At 44.0% G+C, this 22,079-nt stretch overlaps 3 protein-coding genes and 1 long non-coding RNA gene across 5 annotated transcripts in view; all 4 read right to left on the bottom strand.

Annotated features, from left to right (window-relative positions):
• Nucleotides 1-1,780: 1,780 nt before the first annotated feature.
• si:dkey-6n21.13 (P2Y purinoceptor 4) lies at nt 1,781-6,093 on the bottom strand. Its single transcript, XM_061031629.1, has 2 exons — nt 5,879-6,093; nt 1,781-3,526 (listed from the first exon to the last, which is right to left on the bottom strand). The coding sequence occupies exon 2, from the start codon at nt 3,341-3,343 to the stop codon at nt 1,907-1,909; it is 1,437 nt and encodes a 478-aa protein (XP_060887612.1). The 5' UTR covers nt 3,344-3,526; nt 5,879-6,093; the 3' UTR covers nt 1,781-1,906.
• Nucleotides 6,094-6,736: 643 nt separating this feature from the next.
• Nucleotides 6,737-14,989, bottom strand: si:dkey-6n21.12 (schwannomin-interacting protein 1). 2 transcript variants are annotated; one of them, XM_061031940.1, is made up of 8 exons: nt 14,638-14,989; nt 13,555-13,816; nt 13,314-13,438; nt 11,504-11,588; nt 11,274-11,399; nt 9,086-9,203; nt 8,920-9,010; nt 6,737-8,862 (listed from the first exon to the last, which is right to left on the bottom strand). In XM_061031940.1, exons 1-8 carry the CDS (start codon nt 14,700-14,702, stop codon nt 8,853-8,855), a joined length of 882 nt encoding a protein of 293 aa, XP_060887923.1. In that variant the 5' UTR covers nt 14,703-14,989; the 3' UTR covers nt 6,737-8,852. The 2 variants fall into 2 exon arrangements, with proteins under 2 accessions (XP_060887923.1, XP_060887922.1); XM_061031939.1 differs by having other exon boundaries at nt 6,737-8,892; nt 8,925-9,010.
• LOC132958862 (uncharacterized) lies at nt 12,062-13,183 on the bottom strand. Its single transcript, XR_009666847.1, has 3 exons — nt 12,892-13,183; nt 12,482-12,860; nt 12,062-12,341 (listed from the first exon to the last, which is right to left on the bottom strand). It is a non-coding gene; the product is annotated as an uncharacterized LOC132958862 (long non-coding RNA).
• A 1,081-nt stretch (nt 14,990-16,070) lies between the features above and the next one.
• ache (acetylcholinesterase (Yt blood group)) overlaps nt 16,071-22,079 on the bottom strand; it is a 28,236-nt gene continuing 22,227 nt past the window's right edge. The window contains exons 8-9 of the mRNA XM_061030837.1: nt 19,876-20,054; nt 16,071-19,398 (exon numbers count right to left, since the gene is read on the bottom strand). Coding sequence (XP_060886820.1) covers nt 19,277-19,398; nt 19,876-20,054 — 301 coding nt within the window. The 3' untranslated portion in view covers nt 16,071-19,276. The remainder of the gene's footprint in view (nt 19,399-19,875; nt 20,055-22,079) is intronic.

Genomic DNA, 22,079 nt, shown 5'->3' with positions numbered 1-22,079 from the left:
GTATAACATTCAGGAGCCGACGAGCATTGGACTGGGAGTACCTACCTTTTATAAACCCTGTCTGGTCTGATCCAACCAAGATGGGCAAGACCTCCTCCAGTCTTCGAGCCAGAAGCTTGGATAATATTTTGCTATCAACTCCGAGTAAGGTTATTGGTCTGTAAGAAGCACAGCTATCTGAGGGGTTTTCTTTTTTTTAAATCAAGGAGATATGGGCACGATTTAGAGTTGGTGGAAGTGTTCCCCTTTCAAAAGATTCTAGAAACATTTTAGTTAAAGGTCGGACAACCAACCTGGACATTTTTTTATAAAATTCAGGGCCGAACCCGTCAGGACCTGGGCCTTTTGCGAGACTGACAAGGAGCCTGCCAGGTTTGTTTCCAGATTCAAATAATCTATGCTTAGCAAAAAAAATTGCTGATTCTGCTTTTTGGGTTAGAAGTTGATCTAAGGCAGAGTGCGCTGCTTCTAATTTTTTAAACAAAGATATGGAGGAAGAGGCTTTAAAGACTCTAGCCAAGGTTTTAATTTGCTGCTCAAGCTCTAACTGTTTTGCTAATGTATTTTTCCTCTTTGCAGCTGTATCAGAAATTATGACCCCCCCTCAGGAAAGCCTTGCCTGTTTCCCATAAAGTAGATGCAGATACATCAGGTGATTAATTAGTGGAAATAAAAAGTTCCCATTGTTTTTCTAAATATGTTACAAATTCAGGATTGCTGAGAAGAGATCGATTTAGGCACCAGTGTCTAGATAGAGGGTCATAATAAGGTGGTAGGAGTTCTATAGAAACTAATGAATGATACGAAAGGACACATGCATCAATAGAGCAGGATTTAGTCCAATTGACAAATAAATAGTCAATTCTTGAGAAAGACTGATGAGGGCGAAAGGGAGAAAAAATAAATATTTTTTTTCTCAAGGATTAATGATTCTCCATGCATCAAATAAGCCTAGATCTAGACATAGATCCTTTGTGGCTTTCACCATCCTCGATAGAGGTAAAGTTTTAGATGGACTGTGGTCCATTTCTGGAACCAATCCGCAATTGAAATCTCCTCCTAATATAACAAAAGAGGGGCAAACCCAAGTTTTATGTTGCATGGTTAGGTTTAGGAAAACGTTTAAATAATATGTCAACATTACGTTCTGGTTGAACACAAGCTGTAGTCTCCTTGTTGAAGGAAAAAAATAATAATCAAAAAACCCTGAAATCTGCTGGCACAGAAACACTTTGATGTTGCAGGGACGAAATACTCAACATTTGACAACTAAATATAAACCAACATGGGGCATGGTTACATCATGTCACTGCATCACCAGCGTAAACTCAGACCTCTGTCTTTCCCTTTCCATACTCACCTGGTGTTCCTGCAGAGCTCTGTTTCCTCAGATGTTCAGATCAGGTCGTTTTTACAACTTGGCTGCTTTACAGTGCACAAGAGGTGAAAAGTTGTGACAAACAAACAAGAAAGTCTCTGAGTGCTGGGCCATGAAACAAAACATTAATATCCATATGCTGTAGCTTTCTCTGTTGCAACTTCCCTGTTAGCAAAACATCAGTTTGAACTCACGTCAACCGTCTAAATGACGACAACTGATGATTTGTCAAGTTTGATCCAAGCAAACTCTGGTCTTCGAAGGTAGTGGAGCATTTCTAATCTAGAACACATCATACATATTACACCCTGTCAAAGACAAATACAGATTATCATCACCATTCATGTTGCATTGACCCTTTCAGTACCTTCCAAAGTATGAATAAAAGACATACTAAACATCTTGTTTTGGTTTTCTTTAATCATTGCTTTTGCTACAGTTCTTCATATGTTATATATTATTTTGATTTCCAGTAAAAGAAAACATACAGTGCATCTAAAATGTTTTTGTCCTTCCTCATGAAAATAGTCATTCAACTATAAACCGAACTTTTGCTCTGTTCATGTACGGCGGACTGTTGTGGAAAGCTTTATTCTCCTCGTTGTTTATTCCATCTTCCATCCCTCCTTCATCTGTATCCTTTCCTTTTCCCATCATCCTCAGGGGCAGCAGAAGCCCGCCATGTTGGTGGTTGGTGGTGTTTACCGTCTGGCAGCAGTGAGCTCCGCCCTTGTCTTTGGTCAGGAAGTATAGGAGGGCGTTGAGCCATGCGTTAAAGGATGCCAAAGGCCGGGTGATCTTATAGCACATGGAGACCATGGTCATGGTGTGGCATGGGACTCTATTGGTCACTTTCAGCAGGAGGAAGATGGTTCTGGTTACGTGGAAGGGGAAGAAGCAGAGAGCAAAGAGAAGGGTGATTGTAATAATGGTCTTAATGGATTTGCGTCTGCGATTGGCATAGGGGGAGTTGGCGCCAAGAAAAATGGAAACTCCTTCATCTCTTATCCGTGTCCTCGACATGCCATTGCTTCCTCTTCTTTCTCCTCCATCGATCTTAGGGCTTCTTCGAAAATGTCTATGTATCCCTTCGTGTCCCCCTGCCCTCGAACCTCTGCTGGATGAGGGCTGAATGTGTAGACTCCTAAATATGGTCAGAACAACATGAGAGTAACACCAAGCAATGATGGAAAATGGTACAAAAAAGCCCAGCAAATGGAGAATGATTCCGTATGGCACGTAATCAGGAAACTCCTTGTCTATGGCATCGTCCCAACAGTTCTGGTACTCCTCAATGACCACCCCGAGGTTCCCATTGCTAGTACTACCATTCATTGATAATACCTCATGGCTAAGGTTGACTGTAGTGCTACCATTACCATTAAGACCAGCCAATCTTGTTACATGACCAGTCTGAGCAAACCTGAAGATTGGGCAGGTTAAAGCAAACACAACGATCCAAACCACGACACAGGTGCACTTGACGGCCTTCTTGGTCTCCAGCGTGATGACTCTCATTGGGTGGCAGATTCCGAGGTATCTGTGCACGGAGATACAGGTGAGGAAGAAGATGGAGCAGTACAGGTTAAAGTAGAAAAGAAAGCGAACCAGACGGCACATGAAGTCCCCAAACATCCAGCGATCCCGCATCACGTAACTAGCCACCAGGAAGGGCAGCGACAATCCGTACATAAAGTCCGTAGAGGCCAGGTTGACCATGTAGATCAGGGAGGCATTCCATCGCTTTGTCCTGCGGAAGGAGCGGTAGAGGATGACGGAGTTCAGGGAAATGCTGAAGATAAAGGTGAAAGAGTAGCAAATGGGGAGGAAGATGTACTTGTAAGACTCGTCTATGCTGCAGGATGGAGACGGAGGGAAGGTAGAGGGAGAAGGTGGGAAGGCATCAAAGAGTTTGTTGAGTACCGATGCGCTGATGTTGAGGGGAACTCCACTGCTGGATGACATTTTAAGGGTTTCAATGATGTTCAGGTGAGAGAGAAGTTGGTGAATGATTGTACTTTAGGGAATCCGTCAAGCTTTTCCTCTGTCATTCTTCTACTCTGTCATTCTTGAGTCTTTAATGGTAATCCTTTGTGATCCTTTGCAGCAGATTCTCAGAAGATTTCAGAAGATCCAGAAGAGGGTCACCTAAAGATAAAGAGACAAAACAGTCATACGCTTGTATTGAATTTGGAGAAAAAAATTGAATCCTGGTATTTTCCAACCTTAGGCCTCCTTCAACATATTTTGGGATCGCAATGACTTAAAGATACTTTACAAAAAGATTTCTTCAGCCTTCAGCAGTGAAACTGGTGGTAATGGTTATTTTAAGTCTCATGCACCAATCAAAGTCAGGCTTTTGTCCTTGGGACCCCCTAAAAACTTTCACTAAACTAAACTTTCATTCTGGATCTCATTCTTGGTCAGTTCATCACTTTTTGGATAAGCTAGCAAAATTTTCATCTATGTTTATGAAGCTCTTGAAAGTCCTCTTGGAAAAGGGGCTCTACATTTTGTTTTTTCTAATATTTAGGGGACTGACTGGAAAGAGGAGTAGCTTCCCGTCACCCCTCCCCCCCTCCTCCCTGACTGTTGACCAGGCCTTTGCACAATCTGTTTGACCTCCTGCTGTATGCTGCTGATTCTTTGTGCTTGTTTGCCTTCCTGTGTACAAGGGTATGCTGCTGATTCAGTTCTTCTTCTCACCCCATTAACTCTGCAATAAGTAACCACACTTCCCCCCGGTGTCTCTGCACATCCGTCATACTCCCATCACACCGGCTGAATTTATGATACATAGATTTGGAAGCCACCATTATTATGTCCACAATTAAAGAAAACAACAGGGTTCAGTCAGGTAGAAACCCTTCAGCACTCAGTGGAAAGCTTCATTATCAGCATGTTAGCATGGGCACACAGGCAGACGCCACTGTATGTTTGTGTAAGCATGAAGAGAGGTTATATCCACAGGTGATACACCACTTAGTGTATCAGTTCAACAAAGGTCTCTGTCCTGTAACCTGAGTATGATCATATTCATAGCAGCCTTATTAGCTCAGCTGTAAAAGATGTTTAAGAGCCTAAATAAAGAATAAAGCAGAATTCATGCACTTCTGAAAATGTATAGAAAATTCAGACAGTCTGTTCCTGAAATCTTCCTGAGTAGGTTGTTAACACATGTTCCTAGCAGGGGGAAACTGTCTGTTGGGAGTGGGGGTCTCAGAAGGCAGGACATGACGTAAAAAGGACCACGAAGAAGTGGCAGACTAGGACCAACACTATCATACCAAAATGTGTTGTTTGACAGAATCACAAAAAAAATTACAAAGTTTCATTTTGTGCACAGAGATCATAGTGGACGTGTGCAGTCTATGTTCGGGCGTCAGTCCCAGGATACAAATGTCACCACCCCCTCGCACTCTTTAAAATGTACTGCTCCGTTCTCACATCAGCTCACTGACTACTAGGATGGTGGCTGGAGAAATGTTTGAGCAAAGTCAGAGTAACAATATTGTCTGTTTTTGACAGAAACATGTTCCAGCCTGCAGCAGGTAAACAGACTGTAACGTCTGCAGCGGGTAAACAGACTGTAACGTCTGCAGCAGATAAACAGGCTGTAACGTCTGCAGCAGATAAACAGACTGTAACGTCTGCAGCAGATAAACAGACTGTAACGTCTGCAGCGGGTAAACAGGCTGTAACGTCTGCAGCGGGTAAACAGACTGTAACGTCTGCAGCGGGTAAACAGACTGTAACGTCTGCAGCAGATAAACAGACTGTAACGTCTGCAGCAGAGAAACAGACTGTAACGTCTGCAGCGGGTAAACAGACTGTAACGTCTGCAGCGGGTAAACAGACTGTAACGTCTGCAGCATGTGTCCATTAATCTCCATTTATTTTATAAAAACTTAAAAATCTGTCATCAGCTGTTACGCATTCTTTCAATTAATTATATCCAGCAACAAAAAGTAATAAGCAAAGTCAGCAGAGTAAAACATTTTATATCGTAAACAGTTGAGATTTTTAGAAATCTAAATCCATTTAATAAAACATCGTTGGTCTCCGTTGACTACCATTCAGCCAGATTCATAACCATGTTGCAGATTATTTAACATTTTTAAACCTTACAGATATTTAATGGAAGTAAACGTTCTGAAACAGAATAAATACAAAGACAAATATTCAAAGACACTTGAAATGTTCCTGAACATTCATTACTACATCGATCAGATTGAGTCTATAATTATTTGAAGGGTTATTTTGTCTCTTTTTCTCTGATGTCGTGGGATTTAGTGGTTGTGAATGGTATGTCAGTTTATCAGGAGAACAGTTTGTAACATGTTTATAAAGTTTATGATTTCAAAGCAGTGATTTTATTATATGAAGTTTACCAGTTTTACAGCTTTAACGTCCTGTTCCAGATATAACCAATGTTTGTGGAAGTGTTTTTGCTCATAAATTCCTGCATCACTGCGCTCACAGGTCAGACAAAGAGCTCACCTGAGCGTCCATATGGCTCCTGTTCCGTCTGCGGCCCATCAGAATAATCATAGAAACATCCAGAAGATGTGGACTGCTGCTTCACTTTGTGTCAGCTGCTTGTCAAAGACCACCCAGCCTCAAACCACAGCTCCCAGTTTGGACGCTCGTGACCTTCACAGGTGGACGTCTGCAGGTTTCTTCTTTTTCTGCTGAAGAGAGAAAACAGTCTGAGAGGTTTCTATGGTGATCAGTCCCTCCCCCCCCGTCACCGTGTCATCCTCCCCCCGCCTCACCCCTGTGTGTGTGTGTGTCTCTTTAACTCACCTGTTGAACACAGACAAGTCAACGGATCTGAAATATTAAGATACACTCCTGAACTGTTGAGGCACTTTAATGTTTTCTGCCCCCGTGAACTTTTGTTTTCACAACATAAACTTAAGTGCAGTGTGTGTTATGTGTTATGTGTGTGTCCCTGTGTAGTGTGTGTGTCTGTCTCTGTGTTTGTGTGCCTCGTGTGTGTTACTGTGTGTGTGTGTCTGTGTCTCTGTGTTCAGTGTGTCTCTGTGTGTGTCTCTGTGTGGGTAGTGTGTGTGTGTAGTTTGTGTGTGTAAATAGAGGCCTGATTTTGGTTGTAATGTCGTCTGAAGAACAAACATGACGATGATTCAAGTGAAAACATTAAAGCGACATCACAGAGGAATTCAGTCTGGTGCTCTCTGGCACCGCCTGAAGGTCTGTGAGTGTAACTGCACTGTGGTGAATCACAGAAGCTGTTTTCACATGTTCACACACAATACTCACAGCAGGAGAATATGTAAACAAACGTCCACAGTTCTGCTTCTTTAAACTTGAAATAAAGAGAAAACATTTCAGCCATCATCTTCATGTCATTTTATTAATGAAGTTCGTCAGTGAAGAAGAGGAGAGAAACATCAACAATAATCAATCCTGTTTTATACACCAACATTTTAATGTGTGCCGAGACTAAAAAAAAAACTAACATGGTTAAAAAATCCCTTACATATCCCACGACGATGACGACATGACAACAACATCGATGTCGAAAATGACAACAAAAACATGACAACTACATCGACAACATTTACAAAGCGATTTGGTGAGATTAATCAGCGTGCTTGTTTACTCAGACAAGATGGTTCAGACTTTCTAAAGTCAGATGAACGTTTCGACCCGATCGATCAGTCGGCAGATTCAGCAGCTTCTCACAAAGATTCAAAGAGCAAACAGAAGAGTTAAAGACAAGCTGCGTTATCGTCCGGTGAGTTTCTCTATTCATCATCAGTCTCAGTGAGGTCACTTCAGGTGATGTCAGAAGATGAACGTTTCTGATTGGTCAATCACACAGAGACTCTCAATGTTTCAGTTCAATCTGGGATCAGTGCGGGAACTTAAAGTGAGACTGGTTGGACTAAAGGAGCGACCGCAGAACCTTTAAATCAAACTCAGACTCTGTAAACATCCGACTCTTTGGCCCCCTAAAAACAGAATTAACGATGATTTAAACTTTAAAGTAAAGCTGCTCCATCGTCTCTTCTGGGCCTCCATACATGTGTGATGGTGACTGTGTCTGCAGAGACCCTGTCCTCTGACTGGATTTTACTGTTCTGGTTTGTTCTGGTTGACTCAGAACGTTTCTGGGCGGAGCTGCTGTGTTTCCTCCAGCCAATGACAGAGCAGCAGGTGAGTTTAGGAGTTCATACAAATCAGTGATTGGACGCCATTCGTTGAATATGACGGACGTGGACGTAGCAGCAAAGAAGAGAAAATATAATCACAGTGAGGAGAAACACCAAGTGGATAAAGCTCGTTCTAAAACCAGGGTGAACCTTTTCTTGGCTTTTACCCGTGGACGTGGAGTTGGTCTGCTTCCTGTTGGACAGGCAGGTAACAAAGCCCTGTGCGTCAGCTGTCCTCACCCAAACTGTGACCACACACGACAGACGTTCCCTTTGTGCATCTTTGACCCGGAGAGGAGCAGCTTTTTGAAAACGTGTTAGAGACGCCACAGAGAAGTCATATACTCATCTGTGTTTAATCTCCTGACAACATTCAACAATCAGTGAGATGATAAAGTGACTTTACTATATGATCAGACATTAAGGAAACATGTTATGTTGAAGTGCTGGCTTCTTTGCTGCTCTGTTATTTTTCATCACATCCTGCATCCATCTGTGTGATCCTCCTCCTCTTCACCATGATGATGCTGACCACTCCTCATTTACTGAGTGAAACATATGTGAGGACATGGTGCCCTCCTTTACCTGCAGTCCTGGTGCAGAGGAGATGAGATCTGAGTCTAAACATGACAGAAACCCCAAATTGTCCCTGTTTAGGACCCCCGTTCAGGATCATCTCTGGTGTAAACAGTACTTAAGAGACACAAAGATTCCCTTTAAAAACACGAAAACATGAAAAAGAACTCTGCAGGCATCTACTCAAACTCTCCTGTGATTGACTGCTCAGCCTGATCGCTTCAGGATGTTTGACTCTGTCTGATTCTCCACAAAGTCCTCAGACTGTTTAATATGTTTGTGGAATATATAAACCCTCCTCGTCCTCAGAGCGAGGTCGAGTCCCTGTTCTCAGAGCAAGGTCGAGTCCCCGTCCTCCGAACAGGGTCGGGTCCTCGTTCTCAGAGCGAGGTCGGGTGCTCGTCCTCAGAGCGAGGTTGGGTCCTCGTCCTCAGAGCAAGGTCGGGTCCTCGTCCTCAGAGCGAGGTCGGGTCCTCGTTCTCAGAGCAAGGTCGGGTCCTCGTCCTCAGAGCGAGGACAGGTCATCCTCCCTCGTCCTCAGAACGAGGACAGGTTCCCGTCCTCAAAGCGAGGTCAGGTCATCCTCCCTCATCCTCACAACGGTGTCAACTCCTCGTCCTCAGAGCGAGGTCAATTCCTCGTCCTCAGAGTGAGGTCAGGTCCTCGTCCTCAGAACGAGGTCAATTCCTCGTCCTCAGAGCGAGATCAATTCCTCGTCCTCAGAGCGAGATCAATTCCTCGTCCTCAGAGCGAGGTCAGGTCCTCCTCCCTCGTCCTCAGAGCGAGGTCAGGTCCTGGACCTCCAACAGCATGGCGTCCTGCTCAGTCCTCAGCTGGTCCCGGACCTGCAGGAGACCGACCAGCTCGGAGCTCAGGTCTGACACACGGAGACACTCGTTAGATGAAACAAAGAGGTTTATGTGAAGAACAAACATGCAGTGTGTGGAGATACCTTGGATGTTCTTGCTGAGCGACTTGTTGAGAGCGTTCAGCTCCTTCATGCTGAACTTTTGTAAATCGCTTAGATCCAGATGTCTCCTCTTGACGGCGGCATCACTGCGAGCTGCAGACTGAAAACACGAGAGGAGAGAGTCTGATAGTTTCAAAGGTCACATGTTATAACATCCTCTTCACCATGTTCCTCTAACACTAACATTTGTTTCTTGTCTGTCTCCAAACCCCCCAATGATGAGAAAAGTCTATCCTCCCCGTCTTCTGCCTGCTCCACTTTTCAGAACATGTGTGGTCAAACAGGCCGTTTGGAGATTTTTCCTTCATGACATCACAAAGGGCAGTAACCCCTCCCCCAGGTGGGTGACACTCCCACAGCTAGGTGTTTGTTCTGCCCTCTGAGTCTGCCTTCTCACCGTAAACAATAGGACATGGAGCGAGAAAGCCCAAGACACCTGAGCCCTTCCAGAGAGGGGGCGTGGTCAGACACAGCTCATTTACATATTTAAAGGTACAGACACAGAAACAGTCTGTTCTGAGCAGGGCTGAAATAGAGGGGTTTATAGGAATGATCAAATACAGGATCAGAGTGGATTAATAACAAGAAACTTCACACGCATGTTTTGAGGAGCTCTGAGACTTAAACTGGTTGATGAGGAGGAGAATATGTGACCTTTAAAGTTTGAAGAAACATTTTTTAAAGTTGCCTCTCCTTTGTTTGAAAGCATGCAGCCCCGCTGATACTTCAGGCAGGAACTTAAAGGACATGCAGCTTCTCAATAAATCAACAGCGTGAGGAAAACTGTGTCATATCTGATCCTCTGTTCCTCCTGACAGAAACCTCAGAGTGCTTCACTAACATCCAGAGAAGTATGCAGCAGTATGAAAGCCTCCCTGATCAGGCACAGGGACCAGACGTGGACAGAAGACCATCTTAAGGTCCTGACACACCAAGCAGACGGCTTAGAGCTAGTGGCAACAAAGCCTGTGGTGTCGCCTTTTGTCTTGGCCAAAAAGTTTCACTATAACACACCGCAAAGACTACAGCTGACGGCCAACCACCACGTACGTTCTGTGCATGTGTGAGAGGAAATAACTCTTCATGCCAGCAGGTGGCGGTAGTCTGTAATCGTCATTCCAAAAAGGTGAAACTGGAAGAGGACGAGGAAGAACAACCGTTGTTGTGATACGAGAAGACCATTTTCTCACCACTGTCGCTCAACACTCGTAATATAGGAACTTCTAATGGAGAATAATGTCTGATAAAAAGTTGAACATGGCGCTGGCGTTGTCAGCCCTTGGTCTTTTATTAGTGGAACAAGAAGAGAAGAGGCACTTCCGTATTTCTTCTCGTGCACTGGCTTTGTTTCGCTTATCTGAACAGCCAATCAGAGAGATTTCTACAGCCAACAGCTTCGGACGCCGATTCAACATCAGGGGGCTCATCTATCAACAGTGCGTAAAAAATCTGTATATATCAAACATGCGGACGGCGATCGTACGCACATCGGTAGGTAATCATGTTCTTAACCAGCAGTCTCGTGCATGTTCGGGGACATTTGCATTCAGAAACGCCTCCACTAAACCATTTATGGTAACAACACACCGCTTTAAAAACCACGTGAACATATTTACCTCGCCAGAATAATAATACGAGAGCAAAGAAAAGAAGTTTTATAACAGAAATGGAAGTGGATGAGGTTGAATAAAAAACGGTAATAAATAAATAAATGAATAAAATAAGGTTAGTGATCCAATTCAATTATTAGTCTTTTCACTTCGTCGAAGTTTCTAACAAAAGAACAAATGCTGCATGAGAGAAGGTGACAGGTCAGAGGAGAAAAGACGAAGATGAAGTTTGAGATTAAACTCAGTGCAAAAAATAAAACGCATCGCAACACAAGTAAAAGTACAAGTTGATAAATCCCACTATTTGCGTGGGAATGTTCTTACGCACACATTACGCACAGAACCGTGCTTACGCACTGTTGATAAATGAGCCCCCTGGACTTTAGGGGTGAAGCATGCAGGCACGGTAGAGATTACAGTGTTAGTGTGCCCTAAATCTCTAAACGTTGGACCTCCTCTGACGTGATGCAGGAAGGACACGGGAGCAGGAGGGAGGAGGTGGATGTGTTCAGGAGTCACAGACTAATGCGTCCTTTCAGAAAGATCAAACGGTCTCTCACCACAGATCTGTGGTCGGTCCTCAGGCGGTCCCTCAGGTTCCTCAGCGTGTTCCTGAAGCCTCTGGACTTAGGTTTGTCTGGCTTGGCTGCAGGCTGAGGACTCTTCTGGACCTGAACCGCCCCCCTCTTCATCAGCCATGACGGACACACCACACAGAGGAGATGCTCATTAGAAACAGGGTTTAAACTCTGATCTTTAATCTGCTGTTTTATGACTGAGGTTTGGTTACCCTGCTCTCCTCCTTTCCCTCGTCCTCCTCCTCACTCTCACTGTCGTTGATGAAGCAGAGCTGGAGGTTCATCTGCGTCTGCAGCCTGCAGGAGGAAATACAAATACACCTTTTTATAAACAGCTGATTATTCAGAGACCAACATGACCGCTCACTCACGTGACGGGAATGAAACGTTGCCGATGTCTTGGTGCAATTGAGACAGTCGCCCTTTCCAGACTGCTTTTTTCACTAAAGTGCCAGCACATAACTAAGCTCCGCCCTCGTCTTGTCTTTATACGTTCATGTTGATTCTGCGACGGCATTATATAAATGCCCCAGTCTGAGGTCACATTGTGTTTCGTCGTTGCAGAAGCACGACACAGCGGGAGCTCCACATACACACACAGTCACACCACACACACACACGCTGGCTCAGCTGATCCAGTCTCCTCTCTGTAACGCCTCTGTTACTACCTCTGCAGACGCTACAGACACCTCCACAACATTCAGACTGAAGGAGAAACGTCACAGGGGCGTAAATATCACGGCTTGAAACGGCTCTCTGAACACATGATCATTGAAAACAACAAATTACCAACATTTGATGTCAAGAAGTTTTATTTTTGAAGCTTCAAACATGTATCCTTACATTTTTATAAGAATCTAATCAAAATGTAAATGTTGGTGTCACGACAAATCAAGCATGATTTAGCGCCCCCTGCTGGATGAGTTAAGCCGCTGCAGCAGACGAAGGACTGAGGAGCTGAAACACACTGAGGGAACGTTTCATAGGCCCTTTCCGAATTGTCACAGTTCAGTAGGCAGTACGTACTATTCAGTATGGAGTTTCAGTATACTGAACTTTCGTGGTCATTCAGTATGCATTTTTTGGGTCCACCTCAGTATACTGAACATTTCAGTATGGATACTAACTTCCAGGTTTTATGCAGTATGGATCGGATGCGTGCTTTCAGGAAATGAATTGTATTTTACCACCCACAATGTAGTGCGAAATTAAACGTAAATCGTCACTTCACGTCCGCCTCCAAATCAAAACAAACGAGCGTGGATTAATTGAATCAATTTTTAATCTAGAGTTAAAGTCCCGACTGAAATCACTACTTTAAATTAACAACAGAAAATATAACAAATGTCTGCATTATTATAAAACCTTTCCCCCTCTATTTAAATAATGATTTCACTATTTAAATGCATCTTTATTAGTTTATTTTACTTTATATTCTGTATATTACTGTCTTTCATTTGTTCTTTTCTTTATGAAGGCTACTGTATGTTATTTAGTTATTTAATCTGCCTCTTACTTGATTTACATTGTGATATTGTTTTTTGTTTACCTGACTGTATATGTGCATTACTCTTCTTGAATAAAGCTAAAAAAAAAAAACTAAAAAAAAAAAACGGGTGGATGCGGCCGGTTCGGGAAACGTAAATGACGCCACTTCCATACTGAATGAATCAGAAGAAGTAGGAACAAATATCTGTCTACTGTGTGTGCCTACTGAATAGTAGGTACTAACAGTATACAGCACGGATAGTAGGTACTGACTACTGACAGATTGAGTATGTACTTGGCAATTCGGATACAGCCATAATACAGACTTTAAAATGTAAATCTGTGAAACACAAAGACTCAGCTGCCGTCAGGACAGCGACGCCTGGTGCCCGACTTACAGTACTACAGCTTCCTCTCATGAGTGTTCAGATGAAGACTGTGTGGTTATCGTCTTCACAGACATGACAGCGCGCTGATGAGTAACATCACAGTCATAGGAAGAATGTGTGTGTGTGTGTGTGTGTGTGTGGTTACCGTGACGTTAGAGCCAGCACATGGCTGTTGCAGGCGTCGTCTCGATCTTCCCAACTATCCTCTCTCCTCCTCCCTCTCTCCTCCATCCAGCTGAGAGGAGCTCTGCCTCGATCTAAACACACTCCCTAACACACACACACACACACACACACACACACACACACACACACAGTGTGTTTCAGAGTCTTTGACCACGATGTTTTGGAGGTGATGAAACGGACACCTGCAGACGACCTCCTACCTTCGCCTTCTTCTCCTCCTCCTCCTTCTCCAGCTCGGCGATCCTCAGGCTCAGAGCCTCCCAGTGCATGATGGGAAGGCCCAGGTTGTCCTCGCCGTATCCTTCCTGCCACACCATGGCTGCTCCCTCCGAACCTTCCTCCTCCTCCTCCTCGTTCTCCTCCTCATCAGAGATCCTGTCGTCCTCCGCCTCGTTGCTCTCCTTCTCCTCCCTCTGACGCTCTTTCTCTCCCTCCTTCTCTCCCTCCATCTTTACGCCGTCTCTGTTGGAGACATGAGCTCAGAGAGTTGATGTCGTTCAGTTTATTTTTCTGTTAAACTACACGTATCATTGATAGAAAGACAAATATTCTCATTATAACGTCGTGTAGAGGACTCTGCTGCTTCATAAGTCACTTCCACGTCGTTCTTTTTACTTCACGTCTTACCTCAGAGACCCCGCCCCCCTCCTGTCTGACAGGGATGGTCTCCTGCTGTGAGGTGTATGTTCGAACGAACAGGTCAGGAGGATTTCAGAAGAAGTCCTCCTGAAGTTGTTTGGATATTTTCAGGAGTGTTTGTGTGGAAACAGCTTCAGTTTCAGGGGAACAATAATACTTGTCTGTGTGTGTGTGTGTGTGTGTGTGTGTGTGTGTGTGTGTGTGTGTGTGTGTGAGAGCATGTTGAAAACAGAGAGTTACATAAAATGTTCCCGTAAGTGATTAATAATGAATATCTTCATTTGAACAATTCTCTTAAATCTGGAGGAGCGTTTATTGGAAGTTTTACGGTACTTTGATTTAACGCTCTGATCTGTGTTTGATCTTTTGCTTTTATTTTGAAGGGAACAAGAATTATAATTATTATAACTGACCTTTGATCAACTTTCACTCTTTGTTGAGACACTTTTTACAGTTTTTTTTTTAGAAGTTTCACAAAGTGTAATCTCGTTTCGAGCTCTTCTCTCGGCCCTGCCCTGAACTCAAACTCTGACCGAACAGCGGCTGAATCGATTAATCGACCAGACTCCTGTGATTGATCGGTGTGTGTGTGTGTGTGTATGTGTGTGTGTGTGTGTGTGTGTGTATGTAGTAGAGTCACTCACCTGTCTCTCAGGTGTTTGGATTTCAGCTCGTTTTCAGAGAGAACAAACTCAAAGTTTTGCCACATATCTGTTTCTCCTGTCAGCTCCTCCTCCTCCTCCTCCCCCGTCCATCACGATTTCTCCCCAAACTCTTCCCTCTCAACCCGCCTAAAGGAGCTCAAAACTCCGAACTGTGGACCCCGTGTGGATCCGTGTAGACCCGTGCAGACCTGACCCGGGTCAGTCCAGATAGCTCGGGTTAAAGGCCGCTCTCCTCTCTCCGTCTTTGTCCTCCTCTAACTTCGTCTTCAGACTTCAGAACAAAAGATCCAAACTTCAGGAATTTCACAGGAACAAGTGAAAAACAGAGACTGTAACCTTGAGACTTCCGGTCCTCACCTTCAAAATAAAAGCCTCCCTGTGCTCTATATGGATCCGTTTATTTTGGTAGAAAGAAACCTCTTCTTCCTTCTTCCGGTCTGAGTTTAGAAGTTTTAAAAATATGGTTTATATCGTTTGACGTGAAATAATCCAAAATTTAAACTTGAAATGTACTTGAGAGGAAACGCGATGTCTGCACCAGGAGGAAGTGAAGTACTCTCACCTTAATACATGACAAACCTTCAAAATAAAAGCATTCCTCTTTTTAACTCATATTTTTAAGGCAAGGAAGTGTGCAGAGGGGGGCGTCATGAGGAAAAGGGATTCAAACCCACGGCCTTCTCAACAAGGACGATGACCTCTGTACACGGGCGCCAACATAACTGCTATGCATCCGATGCCCCCACCATTTTCATTTTTAAATATGTGTGTTTGTGTCATTAAAAATTGAACAAAATCAAATTTATTTAAAGTATTTTAAGTTGTTCATAAAAATTCAAACAGTCAGTGATGTAGACAGATGACGGCCACCAGGGGGCAGCATGACGCCACAGACAGACAGAGACCTCAGTGTTTGAATCACAGAAGAAGCTCTCATGATTACTTTCATAATCAAGACATTATTTAAATTAATCAGCTTTATTTTATTTTAACGTCTGACCTGCTGAACACAAAGTTTTAGTCTGTTTCCTGAAACGCTTCCCCTGAGGTCGAACTCTTTTTCTACTGAATGACCAGTGGCCTTTTTACACAGTGATCAATATTTAAAATATCTTTAATCAAAATACAGAAAGTTACTGAAAACATCTGAGTCTACAAAACTGATGAGTCGGAATATCATCATGGATATTTAAAAGATGCTTACTGATAGGATTGTGTGTTTCTGTGTGTGTGTGTGTGTGTGTGTGTGTGTTTCTGTGTGTGTATATCTGTGTGTGTGTGTGTGTGTGTCTGTGTGTGCGTCTCTGTGTGTTAGTGTGTGTCTCTGTGTGTCTCTGTATATCTGTGTGTGTGTATGTTTCTGTATGTGTATCTGTGTGTGTGTGATGGTGAAAGAAAGCGCTCACACACTCTGAAGCAGCAGGTTTCTTTATTTCTGTTGCTCGAGCTTTACAAAGTCAGCATTCATGACACACGGAGACGCAGGGCGAGCTACAGAAGCCGAACAGGACGAGTGAGTGAAGAAGACAACGATGAGGAAGAGGAGCAACTCATCACACCAACGAAGAAGAAGAAGAAGAAAGAGGTTTATGGCACTCAGAATAATATATTGCTTTGAAAACACAGCCTCTATCCGTCATCATTGTTTGATCACCACAGCTTTAAATATCAAATATATTCTTCATGACGTTATTGCTAACAGACACTAAAGGAGAGAGAACGCTCGTACAAACTTTACACAAAATAACAGTCCAAGTTTGGCAGGATATACTTCAGGACATGCAGGGATCTGATAGGAGGGAGGCCGGGAGGGGGTGGGGCTTAAGCAAGGGGGGGTGGGGGGGGGTGGGGGAGTATCCCATTGGATGAGAGGAGCCGTCACTCACACAGCCAGTCACACATGCACACATTCTCCACAGGTGTGTTTGAGACGTCAGGTACAATCCTTATTATCCATGTTGAGTTCAATAAAGCTAAACTACACGAGACCCACTGCCGCACATGCCAACAGAGACGCTTCAGCCAATCACAGCGCAGATTCACCTCAGCCCCCAGAGTTCTCACACACACACACACACACACACACACACACACACACACACACACACACACACACACACACACACACGTGGTAAAAACAGAAGCGAACAAACGGAGCGAGCCGCCTTCATACAAAAGTCCATTTAAAAAATGATCGTTTTAAGGAGACGCCCAAAAGTCCTCAAACATTAAAACATATTCCCTCACGAGCTACACCTGAACGGTCAGACTCACCTGACCTACAGGTCGGCTCTAACGTGACGTCTTTATTTTACATGAAGCTGCAAATATTTCAGTTTCTGTGACACGGGCAGGAAGCTCATAATTCTACATCCTGTTTCTAAATGAGACAGTTTTGGATGCAGGTTTTGTTCTGAGGCCTCACAGACTGTTCAGTGTTTTCCTCGAGCTCAGACGAGAAGATGTTGAGTTCAACAGGACTATGTTTGCAAAGTCAGAGCTGAGTTCAGATCGAGCTCCGTGTTCTCGTGCTAAAGATCTCGACTGAATCATCTCGTGACCTCCAGATAACGACGGGATGACCTTGTTCATTCAGTCGCTGTCTCAAAGTCTGGAGAGGTTAACTCGGCCATGAGGGAAAAGCACGGTTTCAAATACAACGAGAGAAACTACACAGAGTCAAATAAAAGGTGTGGATGTTTGTCTGCTGAGGGCTTCCTTACACAAACATCACGCCGAACGGCGAGGATCTAAACGCACCACACGGCGTGTTTCAGGACTTCCTGGACTCTGCAGAGTCCCCATGAAGCTCACCTCAGTTTCTGCACTTTTCTGTCTGTGTTTTAAATAAAGTTCAATAAAAATGTTCACAGCAGACATCTCAGTCTTTTCAAAATAAAATGACATAAAGGCGATTAACGCACATGAACATGTCTCTTTAGTGTCACGTGTTTTACGGTCACTTCCTGTTTGTCGTGTAAATCTTAAACTTTGGAATAAAAGAGTAAAAATAAAATAACTAACCCTAACTCCTGATTTTGTTTTATTTATGAGCTTTTATTTTGGTGACTCTGCTGACTGAAAACTGTGACCCTGTTTATTCAGGGGGAGGGGTCCAGTCGATGATTGTTCCTGCAGGATTTTATACTTTATAAATATCAGTAACTTTAATTTAACATATTTAAATATCTCAAACATCCGGAGCGCTGAGCGTCATTTTGTTTTCAAAATCACTTTTTAGCTTCAGCCTTCCTCAGAGTTACGTAACCATCATTTCTCTGCCTGTCTTTTCATTTCTCCGTCACATCTCCACCTCTATCTCCCTCATCCATCTCCCCCTCGCCTTCCCCCCTCCCTCTTCATCCATCCACCCCTCACCTCCTCCTCGCTTCCTCCATCTCTCCCCTTTCCTCCCCCCTCGCATCCTCCATCTCCCCCCTTTCCTCCCCCCTCGCCTCCTCCTCCATTTTCCATCATCCCTCCATCCTTCACGTCCTGTCGGCTGAGCCAGCGCTCTGTCACTTTACCCTGCACTGAGTGAATTACTCTCCCTCCATTAGGCTAACGAGAACGCAGAGGACGGAGGGGGGGAGAGAGAGAGGTGAGAGAGAGATGATGGAGAGGATAAAAGTTAGATGAGGTGGAAGGAGAGAAGGACATGAGGAAGAGAGGACGAGCAAGAGGAGGATGGGTGGAGGACGATTAGTGATGAAGAAGAAGATGACAGGCAGAGAGGAGAGGAAGATTAAAGGCGAGGAAGACGAGGAGAGCAGGGAGGGGAAGACGAGGAGAGCAGGGTGAGGAAGATGAGGAGAGCACGGTGAGGAAGACGAGGAGAGCAGGGAGAGGAAGATGAGGAGAGCACGGTGAGGAAGACGAGGAGAGCAGGGCGAGGAAGATGAAGAGAGCAGGGTGAGGAAGATGAAGAGGGCACGGAGTGGACGATTTTCAGACCCCGCCCATCTTTGACCTTTAATTTAACCTTTAAAGGTCATATCTAGATTTTGATTGGTAGTTCGGAGTCTTCACATTATTAAAGATGATTATTTCAACATTTTTCAGGAAAACAAAACACGCCATGTTTAAATATCCTGTGGATATCTGTGACTCTGTGAGCGAACACGCACACACGCACACACGCACACACGCACACACGCACACACAGTGCAAAGTGAAGCAGAACACCCGGTGTTATGGAATTAGTGGTCATCAACCAGACAGAGACTGAAGGACGGAAACAAAAACCCTGATATGTCAAAAAGAAGGAATCGTCTGAAACAAAAGATGAGTTTATGAGACCCACACACACACGTCGTCACACACACACACACACACACACACACACACACACACACACACACACGCAAACACGCCCGAGGTAATGACAGATCTCTGACAGTTGTGACATCACTTCCCTCCACAGCCCTTGGACAGACACACAGAGACACGGGCTGAATAAATAGAATAAATTAAATAAATACACGTCAGTTTGAACTCATAAACAACGAATGAAGTCACACTTCACTGTGAGGGGGCGGGGCTATGGAGGGGAATGACCGCTCACTCTGCCCTCCCTCGTCGCTCTCTCTCTCTGTGGGCGGGGTGAAAAGGGCGGGGCTCAGAGGTCGGTGCAGCGCTCCTGCTTGCTGTAGTGATCGAACTGACTCTTCCAGTGCATCATGTAGGAGGACCAGCGGTGAAACTCCACCTTCCACTGGCGCTCGGCCTCGTCGATGTTATCTGACAGGACACACACAGGAGGGGGGGGTTAGACAGGTGGACACGTCATCGTGTTTATCTGTTACAGTCATGAAACCAGAGTTTCAAACTTCCATATGATTCTAGATGTTGTGCGATTATTATAAACGTTGTGTGATTATTATAAACATGTTGTGTTTATGTGGTGCGCCCTCTAGAGGAATCCTCCAGTACTACGCGTCGTTCAAAGGCGGGTATGCAGCTGGTTGTCTACGCGCACACGTAGCTCATAATTCTCTACTTAAAGTACACTCGTGTCATTTTGATATCTGATCATCTGGTCTTTATTAGTTTGTGCTTCTCATGGGGGAACTTAATTTACATTAGCACGCCAGCTAACCATAAGGAACACGTTTAAACCTTTAACAGACGACCATGAGTTAAATATTCAGGTGGTGCTTTAACAACAGGTTCATGTCTGTTGAAAGCTGGTCTTTGTTTTTTAGTTACAGTGTTTACCAGTGATGTTGAGGAGGCGTGGCAGGAAGCGGTTCCAGAAAGCACACATCTGGTTCCTCAGGCCTCTGTGTATCTTCAGAGGTTCAGTGTTCAGACCGACGTGCTTCTGCTCGCTCAGCGTGAACACGGGCCAACGCTTCTTACTCTCCACCGGGCCGTCATGGTTCACATTGGGGTTCCTGCAGAGACGCCGTCAGAACAGCGAGGAGTCAAACAACCAGTGAGATAGAATTAAAGATGTTTTCTTTCAGAGTCAATAATAACTCAAAAGTTAACCCGTACCCTTCAGCTAACCAGCGTCACCAGCTTGAAACATAAACCTCCCTCATAAACAAATGTACGAGCAGCGCACAACATGTAGAAGCCATCAGAGTTCAGTGTGAACTCAGACGTGATGACCTCATGAGGCGTCTGCTGGTCCACTCTGAGAGGGAGAGCCATCATCATTCAACTGAAACTACTCGTGTTGCTTCTAACATTCAAAGTTAAACAAAGTGAATAAAAACATTTAATTCTGTTACTAACTAACTGATTAACCTGACTACTAACTGACTTACACACAAACCAAATAACTTAACTAACAAACCGTCTTAACCAACCAAACAACCAAAATAACAACCAACCAACCAACCGTCTTAACCAACCGTCTTAACCAATCAACACAACCAACCAACCGTCTTAACCAATCAACACAACCAACCAACCGTCTTAACAAACCAACCAACCATCTTAACCAACCAACCATCTTAACAAACCAACCAACCGTCTAAACCAATCAACACAACCAACCAACCGTCTTAACCAACCATCTTAACCAACCAACCAACCATCTTAACTATTCAACACAACCAACCAACCATCTTAACAAACCAACCAACCGTCTTAACCAATCAACACAACCAACCAACCGTCTTAACCAACCATCTTAACCAACCATCTTAACAAACCAACCAACCGTCTTAACAAACCAACCAACCATCTTAACTATTCAACACAACCAACCAACCATCTTAACAAACCAACCAACCGTCTTAACAAACCAACCAACCATCTTAACTATTCAACACAACCAACCAACCATCTTAACAAACCAACCAACCGTCTTAACAAACCAACCAACCATCTTAACTATTCAACACAACCAACCAACCGTCTTAACCAATCAACACAACCAACCAACCATCTTAACAAACCAACCAACCATCTTAACCAATCAACACAACCAACCAACCATCTTAACAAACCAACCAACCATCTTAACCAATCAACACAACCAACCAACCATCTTAACAAACCAACCAACCATCTTAACCAATCAACACAACCAACCAACCATCTTAACAAACCAACCAACCATCTTAACCAACCAACCAACCAACCATCTTAACTATTCAACACAACCAACCAACCATCTTAACAAACCAACCAACCATCTTAACTATTCAACACAACCAACCAACCGTCTTAACCAACACAACCAACCAACCAACCGTCTTAACCAACCAACCAACCAACCAACCATCTTAACCAATCAACACAACCAACCAACCGTCTTAACCAACCAACCAACCATCTTAACCAATCAACACAACCAACCAACCGTCTTAACCAACCGTCTTAACCAATCAACACAACCAACCAACCGTCTTAACAAACCAACCAACCGTCTTAACCAACCAACCAACCGTCTTAACCAATCAACACAACCAACCAACCGTCTTAACAAACCAACCAACCGGCTTAACAAACCAACCAACCGTCTAAACCAATCAACACAACCAACCAACCATCTTAACCAACCATCTTAACAAACCAACCAACCATCTTAACTATTCAACACAACCAACCAACCGTCTTAACCAATCAACACAACCAACCAACCATCTTAACCAACCAACCAACCATCTTAACTATTCAACACAACCAACCGTCTTAACCAACCAACCATCTTAACTATTCAACACAACCAACCAACCGTCTTAACCAACACAACCAACCAACCATCCAACCAACCATCTTAACCAATCAACACAACCAACCAACCGTCTTAACCAATCAACACAACCAACCAACCGTCTTAACCAACCAACCAACCATCTTAACCAATCAACACAACCAACCAACCATCTTAACCAATCAACACAACCAACCAACCATCTTAACAAACCAACCAACCATCTTAACCAACCAACCAACCAACCATC

Source organism: Labrus mixtus, chromosome 23 (assembly GCF_963584025.1).
Source record: "Labrus mixtus chromosome 23, fLabMix1.1, whole genome shotgun sequence".
Classification (NCBI taxonomy): Eukaryota; Metazoa; Chordata; class Actinopteri; order Labriformes; family Labridae; genus Labrus; species Labrus mixtus.
This window is presented reverse-complemented; position numbering and strand designations above follow the sequence as displayed.

What these genes read in the sequence shown, in the direction of transcription:
- si:dkey-6n21.13 (XM_061031629.1), bottom strand. Translation starts at nt 3,343, where the DNA reads ATGTCATCCAGCAGTGGAGTTCCCCTCAACATCAGCGCATCGGTACTC.
- si:dkey-6n21.12 (XM_061031940.1), bottom strand. Translation starts at nt 14,702, where the DNA reads ATGTGGCAAAACTTTGAGTTTGTTCTCTCTGAAAACGAGCTGAAATCC. An exon ending in TCCAAACACCTGAGAGACAG is followed by an intron (nt 13,817 to 14,637) that starts GTGAGTGACTCT and finishes TGTCTCCAACAG; the next exon opens with AGACGGCGTAAAGATGGAGG. An exon ending in GTGCTGGCTCTAACGTCACG is followed by an intron (nt 11,589 to 13,313) that starts GTAACCACACAC and finishes TTCCTCCTGCAG; the next exon opens with GCTGCAGACGCAGATGAACC.